General features: G+C 38.7%; 1 protein-coding gene across 1 annotated transcript in view; it reads right to left on the bottom strand.

The window, feature by feature from the left end:
• Positions 1–15791, bottom strand: part of nt5e (5'-nucleotidase, ecto (CD73)) — a 64185-nt gene that overhangs the window by 16911 nt on the left and 31483 nt on the right. Inside the window, exons 4-9 of the mRNA XM_061893791.1 lie at positions 5868–6056; positions 4733–4930; positions 4455–4609; positions 4187–4295; positions 2466–2615; positions 1225–1425 (exon numbers count right to left, since the gene is read on the bottom strand). Of these exons, the coding sequence (XP_061749775.1) occupies positions 1225–1425; positions 2466–2615; positions 4187–4295; positions 4455–4609; positions 4733–4930; positions 5868–6056 (1002 nt within the window). The remainder of the gene's footprint in view (positions 1–1224; positions 1426–2465; positions 2616–4186; positions 4296–4454; positions 4610–4732; positions 4931–5867; positions 6057–15791) is intronic.

The following is a 15791-nucleotide window of genomic DNA, read 5'->3' as shown; positions in this document are numbered from 1 at the left end:
CATATAATTAGAGGAATATCGCTTCTAACCAGTCATTAATAATATCTGCCGTATAGCACAGACAACATAAATCACAATGTCATGAAAGTTGCTGTAATTCTGTGTTTTTAAAGGCCTACTGAAACCCACTACTACCCACCAGGCAGTCTGATAGTTTATATATCAATGATGAAATATTAACATTGCAACACATGCCAGTACGGCCTTTTTAGTTTACTGAATTGCAATTTTAAATTTCCCGGGAGTTTCGTCTTGAAAACATCGTGTAACGATGACGTGTACGCAAGACGTCACAGGTTTTTAGGAAGTTTGAGCGCTGCGCACACACACAGCTAAAAGTCGTCTGCTTTAACGGCATAATTACACAGTATTTTGGAGATCTGTGTTGCTTAATCTTTTGCAATTTGTTGAATTAATATTGGAGAAGTCAAAGTAGAAAGAAGGAGTTGGGAAGCTTTAGCCTTTAGCCACACAAACACACGGTGATTCCTTGTTTAAAATTCCTGGAGGTGAATCTTTACTATGGATCAGAGCGCGGTCAAGCGAACATGAATCACGACGGAATGTCATTCAGCAGGTTTCGGTGAGAGAATTGTGGTTAAAAAGTCGCTTCTTACCGGAGAAAAGCTGAGTTTGTGCCGTCCATAGCTGCCGTTGACTCCCCTGAGACATTGGCGTCAAGACACCCGTGGACACACCCCTCCGACTATCAGGTACTATTAAACTCACTAAAACACTAGCAACACAATAGAAAGATAAGGGATTTCACAGAATTATCCTAGTAAATGTGTCTAAAAACAATTGGAATCCGTCCCAATGCAATCGCGTTTTTTTTTTTTTTTCTAGTCCGTCGCTATCAATATCCTCAAACACGAATCTTTCATCCTCGCTCAAATTAATGGGGAAATTGTCGTTTTCTCGGTACGAATAGCACTTTTTGTTGGAGGCTCCCATTAAAATCAATGTGAATATGTGAGGAGCCATCAACATGTGACGTCATCTTCTGCGACTTCCGGTAGAGGCAGGGCTTTTCTTTTAGCACCGAAAGTTGCGAACTTTATCGTGGATGTTCTCTACTAAATCCTTTCAGCAAAAATATGGCAATATCGCGAAATGATCAAGTATGACACATAGAATGGACCTGCTATCCCCGTTTAAATAAGAAATTCTTATTTCAGTAGGACTTTAATGAATTGATGTTGCAGTAAAGCATTATTTTCCTACCTGTATTGTGCTTCAAGGTCTCTTCCTTGATCATGTTGTAGCTGTCACCGCCGGCCACTATGTAGGAAGGCGTGACCACGGTGTACGTCTTCTTCAGGTCCAGCGGCTCGTACTTTGGCACCCTGCACTTGGTGCAGAGCACCGACAAGGAAACCACTCGTTGGTTTGCTGGCTTTGATAAGTCATACTCTACTTGGATTCCTGCACATGGAAGAGATAGAGGATCTTTAGTAACAGAAAAGGGAAAAGCAAAAAGGGTGAATAGAAGTTATGGTAGTGACCCAAAGAGGGTGTTATTTTTTTTCTGGATTGGCCTTGATGTCCAGCAACCTTTTAAAGTGGGGCGATGATTTTAATCTACATTTAAAACAAGGGATGTTATGGTATCGAAATATCACGGTACAATATTTTTATGGGAGATGTCAATAAAAGACTAAAACATTTTAGTGTGTAAAATGAAGGGTGAAGAGCAAGACACAATGGGTGGGACTTGGTTACAAAATAAACAAAAACAGAATGCTGGACAACAGCAAAAACTTACAGCGTGTTGAGCAGCAGACGGCGTCCACAAAGTAAATCCATACATGACATGACAATGAACAACAAAATAGGAGCGCGAGACAAGAACTAAAACACTACACACAGGAAAACACCAACAACTTCAAAATAAGTACGGCGTAATGTGACACGTCGTGACAGTACACCTATTTTGAACCAAGAGCTATAGTGGTGCATGCTTGGTTATGGTTTGAATTCATGAACAACAATTGCGAGAACAACTTTTTATTGTCAATATCAGCTGCTGAGATTAATTTTAAATTCTATTCAGCTGGTGGTGTGCCTCAAAATTTTTTCAATGAAAAAAATGTGCATTGCCTCAGAAAAGGATGAAAAACACTGGTCTAGATCAGGGGTTCTTAACCTTATTTGACCTCGGAGCCCAACTTTTCCACTACAGCGGGTCCTGGGGCCCACTCAAATATTGACAATGAATTAGTTTAATCGTATTAAACACTTATACTTACCCTACTTAAAATTTACAACCTAGTCCAATGATATGAAACCATGCGGTGGTCACAAAGACTACTATTTAATCATATAAACCTTAGGCTTAGGCCAGGCTGATTAAAAAAACAAGTACTAACCAAATATACTGCTTAAGAAGGGACTCAAACAACTGACTTTTTTTTACAGGTAAAGTACCTGTTTTCAAACAATCTCAGAGAATTAAGTCAAGATACCTGAGACTTGTAGAAATTCTCCATGCATGCCTCCGTATCTGCGAACGGAGTGCTCGAATGCCTTTTTCATCGTCATTCCCGTAATCTGGATCAAGTCCATTGTTGAGCCGAACGGTAAAACAGTCAGGATTTCCTCCATTGTTATGATACCTGAGGAAAAAAAGCACATGTATTACTGTGAATACTACATGGAGAAACAACTTTTTCCCACGGCACGGTACCTACTCGGCCATTGGCGCATTCCAATAGGCAAAACTAGTAGCGCCATTGGTCGAGCAGATTCAGAATTGTAATGTTAAAAGGTACCATATTATCCGGACTATAAGGCGCACTTAAAATATTGTTTCCTCCTCAAATCTCAACGGTGCGCCTAATGTACGGAATAATTCTGGTTTGGCTCACCGACCTCGAATCAATTTTATTTGGTACCTGGTGTAATGATAAGTGTGACCAGTAGATGGCAGTCAAACATAAGAGATATGTGGTAAGAAGTATGATTGCAATGCGACTCAAGTAAACAACATTTTATATGTTCCATTGAAAATATAGAACATTACACACGGTGCTCAAAAATCAATCAAAATGTTTTAAAATATATCATAATTTACGACTTTAGGAAGCTATGAAACTGCACCGCTTGATGGATTGTCGGCATATTAAACATACTTGTATTATAATGGTATGTGTATAAGGTAAGACATTATCTTGTGTTTTGTTTAACAAAATTATGCAAAGCAACTTTTCTTACCTTCTGGTACCTGTAATCAGTATTTGGGATCTGCATAAACCCTGAAAAATTGTGCACGTCCACCTTTGTAGTGTGTCCGTTGATAAGCTTCTTCTTTTTCTCTATCTTTTTGTCATGTGTCATTCATCTTCCGCTGTTGCCATTTCTAATATAGAGTAAAGTTCTTACTTACATCTGTCAGTAAACTCGCCATGAAAGCTCTAAAACCTACCGGTGTAGTGAGTTTACATTATTCACCCAAGGAACTTTAGTTATTAACGTTCCGGTCGGACGTTTTTTCACGGGACACATTTCCAATGTGGTTGTTTCGGGATGAGGAGATGCTGCTCCGTTATTGATTTAGGTAAAGTCTGAATGTCATTAAAACAATTAGCTCCATCTTTTGACACTTCTTCCACTCCCGTCTTTGCACGCTACACCGCTACAACAAATACGACGGGGGGAAGACGCCGTCGAAGGTGAGCCACGTAAATAAGAACGACGCAACCAGAAGTGACTGTCAGAAAGCGGCCTAAAAATGATCTGTAAAACATAATCTATGCAATATTTTGACCAAATAAACTACCTTTACATGTTATGTAGACCACAGGGAAGTGGTTTCAATTTAGAAAAAAATAATAGTAATATGACTACTGTATTGCGCCCTATAATCCGGTGCGCCTTTTATATGAAGAAAAAGATCGAAAATGACCATTCATCGGCAGTGCGCCGTATAATCCGGTGCGCCCTATGGTTGACACAAATAATCTGTGCCTTACTGTAGCTCTGGATGCTGCAGTGTTATACTTCAGTCTCCACTTTCATTGCTGCCCTCAGTCTACTATTGGATAAAATGTGTCTCTTTACTGAGTCTCGTTCTGATCATTACCAGGTCTTTAAGCAGTTTGAAGTGGAACACTAATCATTGCAATCCTGCGTTAACCACGGTCGGTAGCCAACAAACAAAAACATCTTCCTCTAGAAAAAAGTTTACCTTTGTTGTAGCGCTCGTCGATGGCGCTGCGTATGGAACCACTGTTCAACATGCAAATGCTCACATGATTCCACTGCATTTCATCGGCGTACTTTACATTGTGACTCACCTGGCATCAGAAAAGACAAAAGACTGATGTTAAAGTAGTGTGATCTATCAGATTTGGATCTCAACCCTAGGGCTGAGCATGCACACGCTGGACTCCAAAGTTCCTGATAACAGTTTTGTTTGGATAAGCTCCTAGTTCACAGCACTTCCTACTCATTACCATTGCGTCACAAATCAAGTTCCCAAGGTTGCATTCCCGAAAGCGACATTCCTCAAACGAGCCATTGAGGTAGACCAAAGTCTGTCCGACATATTGCGACGAGTACTGAGCCAGAGCCTTCTTCCAGTTCTTTACGTCGGCAAGGATGGCGGAGTCTTTGGGTTGAAAAAACAAACAAAAAACTAGTTAATTAGGTCAAGCAGACATATGTAATCAGTGATGTGTCATTGGTTTTCTTTGGTAGTCACACTAAACCAGCCAAGGTCATTATTACATACCTTGTGGAATGCTGCTGTCCAAGAGGATTGGGTTTCCGGCTGCTTTGATAACATTCCCAGCCTTATCAAAGGTGACTTTAAGGTAGCCCAGGTACTTTCCAAAGGCGTATGCCTGGACCACTGGAACGTTTCTGCCGTCGTCAGATCTCACCATGAATGGGTATGGACCTGCTGGTATTTCAGTCGATGGAGCGGTGCCTGCAGGACAATAACAAAGTAGAATTTAGTAAATAGTTAAGCTTTAACCGCCATGTTTGTGTGTTTACCAGCAGAATTAGTCAAATGACAATTTTTTTGGAAGGGTGGCCAATGAAGGTCCAGGTTTTGTTTTTTCTTCTTTTACTTACTTTTAAACTTTTTCCTTATCCAAGACTCAAAGGACAACATTTATTTATGAATTAATTGAAATGCCCCACTAAATAACATAAATAAAAAAAAATTCAATAAAAGTTGAATATTTTAAATAAATGTTATACAATTAATATCATTTATTGTTACAGTGTGTTAAGAATTTTGATTCAATTAAATCTGTTCCGCTTTAAAATCCCGATTTCCACCAACCAAAACTTTAAATCAGAATAGTTACTTTTTTATTATTTTAAATAATCTTGGTGCGCATTGAAATAGCATTTTGCCCAAATAATCTTAATTTTGAAAAGTACACATATTCAAGTAAAAGTTATAATGACTTTAATTATTCAAATTATTATTTTCCAAAATGTATTCAACAAAATTGTACATCATGTATTTTAAAATCAGTCACAAAACCCATTCAATTGGAGGTAGCAACCCAATATGCCTGCTTTTGCAACTTGCCAAGATACCTTTTGCCCAAATAATTAAATATTTAAAATAAAACAAATTTTGTGGTCATTGGGACTTTGAGCTTGAATATTTAAGATTATTGGGCAAAAACAAGTCGGCTATAACAAACCATGATGATTTTTGCCCAAATATTCTACCAAAGCTATAACAAAGCCTACTTTTTTTTTTTTTGCCAAAACATTCCTAAACATTTTAGTTTAAAATACCCATGACCAAAAAAACAGTATAAAACAAAACAGTTGTAATTATTCTGAATACAATATGTAAAGGGACCGAGCAAGGGACTGACCAATGACCGAAGAGAACATACCTGTGTACAGGAATGTGTTGGTGTGTCCTCCGATGACCACATCGACTCCTCTCACATGCTTGGCGATTTTCTGATCCACGTCAAAGCCAGAGTGACCCAGGGCGATGATCTTATTATAGCCCAGTGTCTGGAGCTTGTCAACCTCAGCCTGGAGGGACTCTATTTCATCTTCAAATTTTAAGTGTGGTCCTAAAACATGCCACACAAGACAAGAGGGAAGGCTTGATGAAAGGATTGGTGGGTGCAGTCTGTTTTTAAATAATACTATGAAGAGCTTTTAACATATTTTTACACTTAAAGTGGTTTAGCACATTCCTCATATGCAGCAGCATGTCCGGTAGTCATCAAAGGGTGAGTACACAAGTCATTATTTTGACACGCAGTCCTGCAGTGTGTTTACTTGTGCAAAACAGCTAAATGTCCTCCAATAAGCACACACCAGGCTGGTCTTTAATTTCATTTTAATAAATACTTTTATAAAAAGGTAAACATGGTAGACTATAGACTTTGAGCAGCTACATAACAGCTAAGCACACAAGCTAAAGCATAATACTACCACCACCATGTTTGACGGTGGGAATGGTGTTCCTGGGATTAAAGGCCTCACCTTTTTCTCCTCCAAACATATTGATGGGTATTGCGGCCAAACAGCTCAATTTTTGTTTCATCTGATATCACATGGACAAAGATAAGACATTGTGGAGGAAATTTCTGTGGTCAGATGAAACAAAAATTGAGCTGTTTGTCCACAATACCCAGCAATATGTTTGGAGGAGAAAAGGTGAGGCCTTTAATCCCAGGAACACCACACCTACCGTCAAGCATGGTGGCGGTAGTATTATGTTCTGGGCCTGTTTTGCTGCCAATGGAACTGATGCTTTAAATGGGACAATGAAAAAGGAGTATTGCCTCCAAATCCTTCAGGACAACCTAAAATCATCAGCCCATAGGTTGGGTCTTGGGCGCAGTTGGGTTTTCTAACAGGACAATGACCCCAAACACACGTCAAAAGTGGTAAAGGAATTGCTAAATCAGGCTAGAATTAATGTTTTAGAATGGCCTTCCCAAAGTCCTGACTTAAACATGTGGACAATGCTGAAAACCAACACATTTAGCTAAACTGCACCAATTTTGTCAAGAGGAGTGGTCAAAAATTCAACCAGAAGCTTATGAATGGCTACCAAAAGTGCCTTATTGCAGTGAAACTTGCCAAGGGACATGAATTCATAAAAGAACCAAACTTCATGAATGTTTTTTGTGACCAACAAGTTTGTGCTCCAATCACTCTATCACACAAAATAAGAATTGTGGAAATTATTAGAAAACCCAAGACAGCCATGACATAATGTTCTTTACAAGTGTATGTCAACTTTTGATGGCGACTGCGTGTCATAATATAATAAAACACCATATTTGTCAATATAAACAAGTATCAATCATATCATAAAGTATGCAGGCACAAACGTGTCGGCATCATTCAACTTACTGCGTCATTCACTCAAAATTAATGTTACTTTCTGGTACCGGGAGAGGATGCAAAACAAAATGCTCTGCTCCCTTTCCCTGAGTTTCGACTTAAATTGGAGCTTTCCCGACCACTGATTGTGATCACAGCCACATCACCGCTTGCTAACATATTCAATTTGAACTCCACCCAACGAGAGGCACCCTTTCCCTATAATAAGCTAATTGAAGGCGTTAACTAGCCAATGCGCAAACTAACTTAAAGCGGTTTGCGAGCAACCCGAAGTGAGACAACGATCAAGTCGCAAAAGATTTGACAAACTTTAAACGTTTTTGATCACACAAAAAGATCTCCAAAACAGGCTGACGCAGCGTTGAACTAAACAAGTTGAAGACCTCAAAGCTAACCATGTCGGCTGCTTCGGGAAAACGCATATACACAAACAAAACTCCCACCCTGGACCCTTCAGGCTCACAGATCGGATTTCAAGAAACCGATGATCTAATGGAGAATATGAGAAGGATAGTGGGAACAATAGTAGAAACAAAAATATCCATTGTAGACATGCATTTAAGATCAGATAGTTGGGCTCTACAATCAAAGATGGAACTGCTAAATGAACAGTATAACGACATGAGAAAGACAGGATATGATATGCAGAAGTTCAGTGAGGAAATGAAGATTCTTAGAGCAGACACCACAGCGTGGGTACAAAAGGTGAGAGTAGAACAAGAAGGAACAACAGCAGTGAGAGAGGAGCTGAACGTTCTGCAAAAGGAGATTGCAGCATCGCGCCAACAGTTGCTAGAAAATAACACCAAAGAGGAGATGGGAATGAAAATGTTCAGCACAATCCCATTCAAGATCAGACAAACATTACAGGGAGACAGAACAGGATCGCTGACGGGTCTGCCAAATTCCGGCGCCCCTTACAAATAAGGTGAGATACAAGTGGGGGAATGGGAGAAAAAAATTAAAATAAGAATAAAATAAAATAAATAAAAAAAATCAGTTTAAGACTGGGCCCCTGGAGAGGGGGTCCAGTTTGAGGCCAAGGAAAAAAACAACAACTCATAGCCATAGCACACATCCCCCTTAGATGTGTGTAAGAGGGAACATCAAACATCAAAAGAAAAACAAAGGACATTAAATACATTAAATGAGCAGAGATGATGCAACCAGCCACTTCTACATACAGCTATGAATAAAAAGTAAAAGAAACATATATACTGTGATGTCCTCTGCGGTGTTCCACGCCATCGTCTGCTGGGATGGGGGGAGCATAGCCAGAGACAGACCCAACAAAGCAACCAAGAGAGCCGACTCCACTCTCGGCCGCCAACCAACTCTCGGCCAGTGTCCAGTCCGCATGGATGAGCGAGGATGCGTCCAACGAGACTGAGGTGTCCGATACCTGCTCATTCAGCCAAGACCCTGTGAAGCTTGTTCGTCCCGGCGCTCAGTGCCAGCTCCGCAGCCCTGTCTCTTCATCCGCATCTCCTCCAGTCTCTCCAAACGGACTCTGATGTGGCAAAGACCCAGTAGCTGATCCCCATGGCCAAAAGACTCTCCGGGAGGCAGATCCAGAAGTCCACAAAAAAGCACTGCAGAAGTCACGAAAGTGCCACCCCTTGTCACAAAGTCCCAAAGGGTCCCGGACCAAAAGGCAAAAAAGAAAAATTATATATATATATATATATATATATATATATATATATATATATATATATATATATATATTGGGATGTATACAGTGGGGTAAAAAAGTATTTAGTCAGCCACCGATTGTGCAAGTTCTCCCACTTAAAATGATGACAGAGGTCTGTAATTTTCATCATAGGTACACTTCAACTGTGAGAGACAGAATGTGAAAAAAAATCCAGGAATTCACATTGTAGGAATTTTAAAGAATTTGTAAATTTTGGTGGAAATTAAGTATTTGGTCAACCATTCAAAGCTCTCACTGATGGAAGGAGGTTTTGGCTTAAAATCTCACGATACATGGCCCCAGTCATTCTTTCCTTAACATGGATCAATCGTCCTGTCCCCTTAGCAGAAAAAGAGCCCCAAAGCATGATGTTTCCACCCCCATGCTTCACAGTAGGTATGGTGTTCTTGGGATGCAACTCAGTATTCTTCTTCCTCCAAACACGACGAGTTGAGTTTATACCAAAAAGTTCTATTTTGGTTTCATCTGACCACATGACATTCTCCCAATCCTCTGCTGTATCATCCATTTCGGTATATTATATATATATATATATATATATATATATATATATACATACATACATACATATATATGTGTATACATATATATACACATACATACATATATATATCCACATATATATGTATGTATACACATATATATACATACATATATATGTGTATACATATATATACACATACATACATATATATATCCACATATATATGTATGTATACACATATATATACATACATATATATGTGTGTATATATATATATAAACATACATACATATATATGTATATATATATATTATATATATACATTATATATATACATACACAGTAGTGTATTTTTGTGGGTTTTGTCAGCGTAAAATATACTGAAAAAAAATATAACCGCAACACTTTTGTTTTTGCCTGTATTTTTCAAGAGTTGAACTGAAAGATCTAAACCTTTTACTATATACACAAAAATACCCATTCCTCTCAAATGCTGTTCACAAATCTGTGTTAGTGAGCATTTATTTGCCAAGATAATCCATCCCACCGCACAGGTGTGCCACATCAAGGGGCTGATTAAACAGCATGGGTTTTGCACGGTTGTGCCTTAAGCCAGTGTTTTTCAACCTTTTCTGAGCCAAGGCACATTTTGCGTTGAAAAAATCACCATAAAATTATTCCCGGGCGCGGCACTGCTGCTGCCCACTGCTCCCCTCACCTCCCAGGGGGTGATCAAGGGTGATGGGTGAAATGCAGAGAATAATTTTGCCACATCTAGTATGTGTGTGTGACAATCATTGGTACTTTAACTTTAACTTTAAAACCATAACCAAGCATGCATCAACTATAGCTCTTGTCTCAAAGTAGGTGTGCTGTCACGACCTGTCACAGCACGCTGTGACTTATTTTGAGTGTTTTTATTGTGTGTAGTGTTTTATTTCTTGTCTTGTGCTCTTTTTTTGGTGGCTTTTTCTCTTTTCTTGGTATTTTCCTTTAACAGTTTTATGTCTTCCTTTGAGCGATATTTCCCACATCTACTTTGTTTTAGCAATTAAGGATATTTCGGTTGTTTTTATCCTTCTTTGTGGGGACATTGTTGATTGTCATGTCATGTTCGGATGTACATTGTGGACGCCGTCTTTGCTCCACAGTAAGTCTTTACTGTCGTCCAGCATTCTGTTTTTGTTTACTTTGTAGCCAGTTCAGTTTTAATTTCGTTCTGCATAGCCTTCCCTAAGTTTCAATGCCTTTTCTTAGGGGCACTCACCTTTTGTTTATTTTTGGTTTAAGCATTAGACACCTTTTTACCTGTACGCTGCCTCCCGCTGTTTCCGACATCTACAAAGCAATTAGCTACTGGTTGCCACCCACTGATATAGAAGAGTATTACACGGTTACTCAGCCGAGCTCTAGACAGCACTGACAGTCAACAACAACACATAATTTGCAGACTATGATTACTGGTTTGCAAAAACTATTTTTAACCCAAATAGGTGAAATTAGATCATTTCCCACAGCACACCAGACTGTATCTCACGGCACACTACTCCGCGGTACAGTGGTTTAAAATCACTGCCTTAAGCTGGCCACAATAAAAGGCAACTCTGAAATGTGCCAAGAAAGCATGTGACTTGAAGATACAGGCAACATTTACATTCAATTGAAATAATTTCCAGAAGCAAACATACTTGTTTTCAAAGACATCAAAGATCTGGACAAATACTAAAGCTTACAGCACTTTGACAACAACAACAACGATAATGGAGTGTGACAGAAAACAAACATCTACATTAAATATTAACACTACTACAATCCAAAGGCGCCATTGAAAAGGAAGACTTGGATATAGGACAGGGGTGTCAAACTCATTTTAGCTTAGGGGCCACACGGAAAAAAATCTGTGCACACGCGGGCCAGACTACTAAAATCATGGCATTAAAACTAAAAAAAATAAAGACAACTTTAGATTGTTTTCTTTGTCTCGCTTTGGCCAAAAATAGAAGAAACACATACCGGCAGCCGTAAAGTTTAGATCCATGAAGAAAAGATGAAAGTGAATGAATGTTTGTAACTGAATAAATTTACGCATGCATACAAATTTGTTTGCTTTTGTATTTTTATTTTTTTAAATTAATTAAGTAATGTTAATGACAGCCTTTTTCCACAACACAATATAGAATGTGAGATATAACAGGATAATGCATGCATATATCATTTGTTTTAAAAACGGTTATAAAAAAGTGGGACCCCAAAACTTTACCGTGGGACCTCATTTTCAAGACTTGAGGTGCCTGGGACCCCATTTTAAAAGTTCCTAACGACAACACTCATGGAGTATTGGTGCATGTAAAACACCAGCAGGCGGCTGTGGCCCGCGGGCCAGTTCTAATACTAATCAAATATCATCCATAGATAATTTGCGGGCAAAAAGATAAAAAGTCGTACACAAGTCTTATTATGAAGGTAGTAACACATGACGTAAGTGTCTATGTTAGCTATAATAGCCTACTATCAAAATTACTGTGTCGCAGGCCGACGCAAATTTTTGTTGACAGAAATGTTGAAATTTTATATTTGGTCTACACATTTTTACACCATTGGAAACCATTAGCAAATCAGAGGCTACTCAGAAGGTAAGATAACTCCTGGAAATTAAGGGCTTTTAATGGCCAAAGGTATAGATGTGTGTGTCCAAGTTAAAGGAAACGGCAGGCTGTTTTCTTTTAATAGATTCAATACAATTTTTGCAAGCTGGGTAACGTTTGCTGTGGTCTGGAACAACATGGCACTCAAACAACTATCTGAAATGCAGCCAATATTACTTACAGATAATGTCATGAGACATGCAAAGCTAAATTATATACAAAGAGGATAAAAGTAAAGGACATTAAACGAGCCCAAACATACCTACAAACGAGGCAAAATGATGCAATATGTACACATAGCTTGCCTAAATAGTATATTAGCATTGATTAGCTTGCAGTCATGCACTAACCAAATATGCCTGATTAGCTCTCCAACAAGTCAATACCATCAACAAAGCGCACCTTTGTGCATTCACGCACAGCATGAAACTTTTGGTGGACAAAATGGGATAAAGAAGGAGTGGAAGATTTTACATGTAAACAAACTGTAGCATCACAGTCTCCACTATGGTGAGTTCCAGAACCGTCGAAATTAGTAGAACAAAACGATTTTCACAAAATACTCTCATCAGAGAAGAATACACACAAACATATTAAAGGCCTACACAAATTAGATTTTCTTCTTTTAACGGGGATAGCAGGTCCATTCTATGTGTCATACTTGATCATTTCGAGATATTGCCATATTTTTGATGAAAGGATTTAGTAGAGAACATCCACGATAAAGTTCGCAACTTTTGGTCGCTAATAAAAAAGCCTTGCCTGTACCGAAAGTCACAGACGATGACGTCACTCGTGTGAGGGCTCCTCACGTCCTCCCATTGTTTATAATGGGAGCCTCCAACAAAAAAAGCTATTTGGATCGAGAAAACAACAATTTCCCCATTAATTGAGCGAGGATGAACGATTCGTGGCTGAGGATATTGATAGCGAAGGACAAGAAAAAAATTAATAAATAAATAAAGTAAAAATAAAAAAAGAATGCAATTGCATTGTGAGCGATTCAGATGTTTTAGACACATTTACTAGGATAATACAGGAAGATCCCTTATCTGCTTATTGTTTTAATAGTGTTTTAGTGAGATTTTAAAGATTGTAAAGACATATCTCGAGGTCGGATGGCTGCGGTGAACATGCAGTGTCTCAGAGAGAAGCCAAGGAGCCAAGCTCACAGCTGCCTCTTTTGACATGACAGCTGCTGCAGGACGACGAACAATCCATTGATGTCTCCGGTAAGATATATATATATATATATATATATATATATATCACAATTTCCCCATCCAAAAACATGCTGGTTGACGTCGAGAGAACATGTTTGCTTGACCGCTCCGCTTCACAACAAACAAAGAAACACCGGCTGTGTCTTAGTGCTAAAGACAGCTGCAATCCACCGCTTTCCACCAACAGCATTGTTCTTTATAGTCTCCATTATTAAATGAACAAATTGCAAAAGATTCAGCAACACAGATGTCCAAAATACTGTGTAATTACGCCTTGAACAGAGACGACTTTTAGCCGTGTTTGGTGCGGCGCTATTTCCTTACAGTCCGTAACGTCACGTGTACGCGTCATCATTCTGCCACGTATTCAACAAGAAACTCGCTGGAAATTTAAAATTGCAATTTAGTAAACTAAAAAGGCGGTATTGGCATGTGTTGCAATGTTAATATTTCATCATTGATATATAAACTATCAGACTGCGTGGTCGGTAGTAGTGGGTTTCAGTAGGCCTTTAAACTGTGGGCTTTCTAACAATTGTGAAGGTTTGTGTCATGTTTGTACTCAAACAAAAAACATACTAAAACAAAAAAATACATTTCCCCCCCATCTTTTTCCATTTTCAATCCTTTTTTAAAAATGTTCCAGGGAGCCACGGGTTGCTGACTGCTGAGTTAAGAGAATGTATATCGAGGTGTCTGGTGTGCTCTGACGTGATGACAGGAATGTGTGAAGTGTTGTTATTAAGTATAGGTCCAAGTCCCGAGACGTGTGTATGGTGGTGGGAGGTGAAACTGTGTGTGTGGGATCTTGGACCTGGGGGACGTTAATCGGTGATGGACAGTTGAGCTGGTGCAGGTGTGGAGTGACTGGCGTGCTGCATGGCGGACAGTAGACAGCAGACAGTTCCAGCTCTGTTTAAATGGAGCTTGTCTGGCACAAAGAGACATTGGCTCTTCCAAAACACGACAAAGTTGTCGATGGCATTAATGGAAATAATAGAAGAGATTACTAATTTAATAGATAACGAGTAGAGCTGGGCGGTATGGACGAAAAAGTATATCTTGATATACTTCTACTTAAACTCGATATTCGTTATATATCTCGATATATTTTTCGGTGAAAGTATACATATAAAAGGTATTCATTTTTAAGCGATATTCAGTGAAATTAAAGTGAATGACAACTGTACCGTAAACAGTCGGCGGCCTGTTTAGTCAAGATTGGTATTAACCGCACAGAAAATAAACTAAGTAGTACGGAATTACATAAGAAATAAAATTTAAAAAAATATTATTTCTGTGTAAAATAAATAAGATAGCTTTGCAAATACATTTTTTATCAAACTTAGAAAAAAAAAATACATTTGCAGGCAGGCACTTTGTGATTTCCTTCCTAAATGGCATGTCCCTCGCCAATCGTGACTCATCATAGTAAACAAGTAACAAATCATGGATGTTCTTATACATGCAAGCACGTCTTGGAAGGAGGAAGGGTGGGGGGTTAGTAGCCCATGGAGGGGGGCCGGGGGAGAAAAAGGAACACAACAAATAAGCGGCGTTTGGTCATTTTAACATGAAATCAATTATATCGAAATAACAATATTTTCTTTTACACACATCTAAGAGGGATGTGTGCTATGGCTATGAGTTGTTTTTCTTAAAAAGGGACCACAAAAAATTGGATTATTGGCTTTATTTTAACAAAAAAATCTTGCAGTACATTAAACATATGTTCATTATTGCAATCGAAGAACAATTTTGGCCTTAAATATTAGACAACTTGTCTTTTATTAGTTAGTAAGCAAACAATGGCTCCTAATTTGTCTGCTGATGTATGCAGTAACACAGTGTAATTTCTCATTCTATTTAGTCAACATAATGAGGGACAAGCTGGAAAAGTTTATTATTAATCCCCTTGTTCATTTACTGTTAATATCTGCTTATTGTTATTGTTATTATTATTGGATGATACCACAAATTTAGGTATCGATCCGATACCAAGTAGTTACAGGGTCATACCTAGGTCAATATTCAAAGTCCTAATGTGTCCAGAGACACATTTCCTGACTTCATAAATATAATGTGAATTTTTTTAAAAAGGTAAAAAAAATTGCGACGATAAAAATTGTTGATGTAATCACAGCAGTATCGACTAGATACGATATTGTACTTGGTATCATTACAGTGGATGTTCGGTGTAGATGTGTCCGTTTTCCCTTTTCTGTCTACACACTGTGTCTGTTTACAAGTACTCCGTGATTGTGCGCTGCCAAACATGCTTGTCTGCTCGTAAACCAGCAATGTCATGATGTGACGACGTGGCGTCATGCCAGGGGAACCGATACTTTTCAAACAGAGTATGGTATCATTTCTGATTA

Source organism: Nerophis ophidion, linkage group LG03 (genome assembly GCF_033978795.1).
Source record: "Nerophis ophidion isolate RoL-2023_Sa linkage group LG03, RoL_Noph_v1.0, whole genome shotgun sequence".
Taxonomy (NCBI): Eukaryota; Metazoa; Chordata; class Actinopteri; order Syngnathiformes; family Syngnathidae; genus Nerophis; species Nerophis ophidion.
The sequence above is the reverse complement of the archived record's forward strand: the minus strand, read 5'-3'. Positions and strand labels throughout refer to the sequence as shown.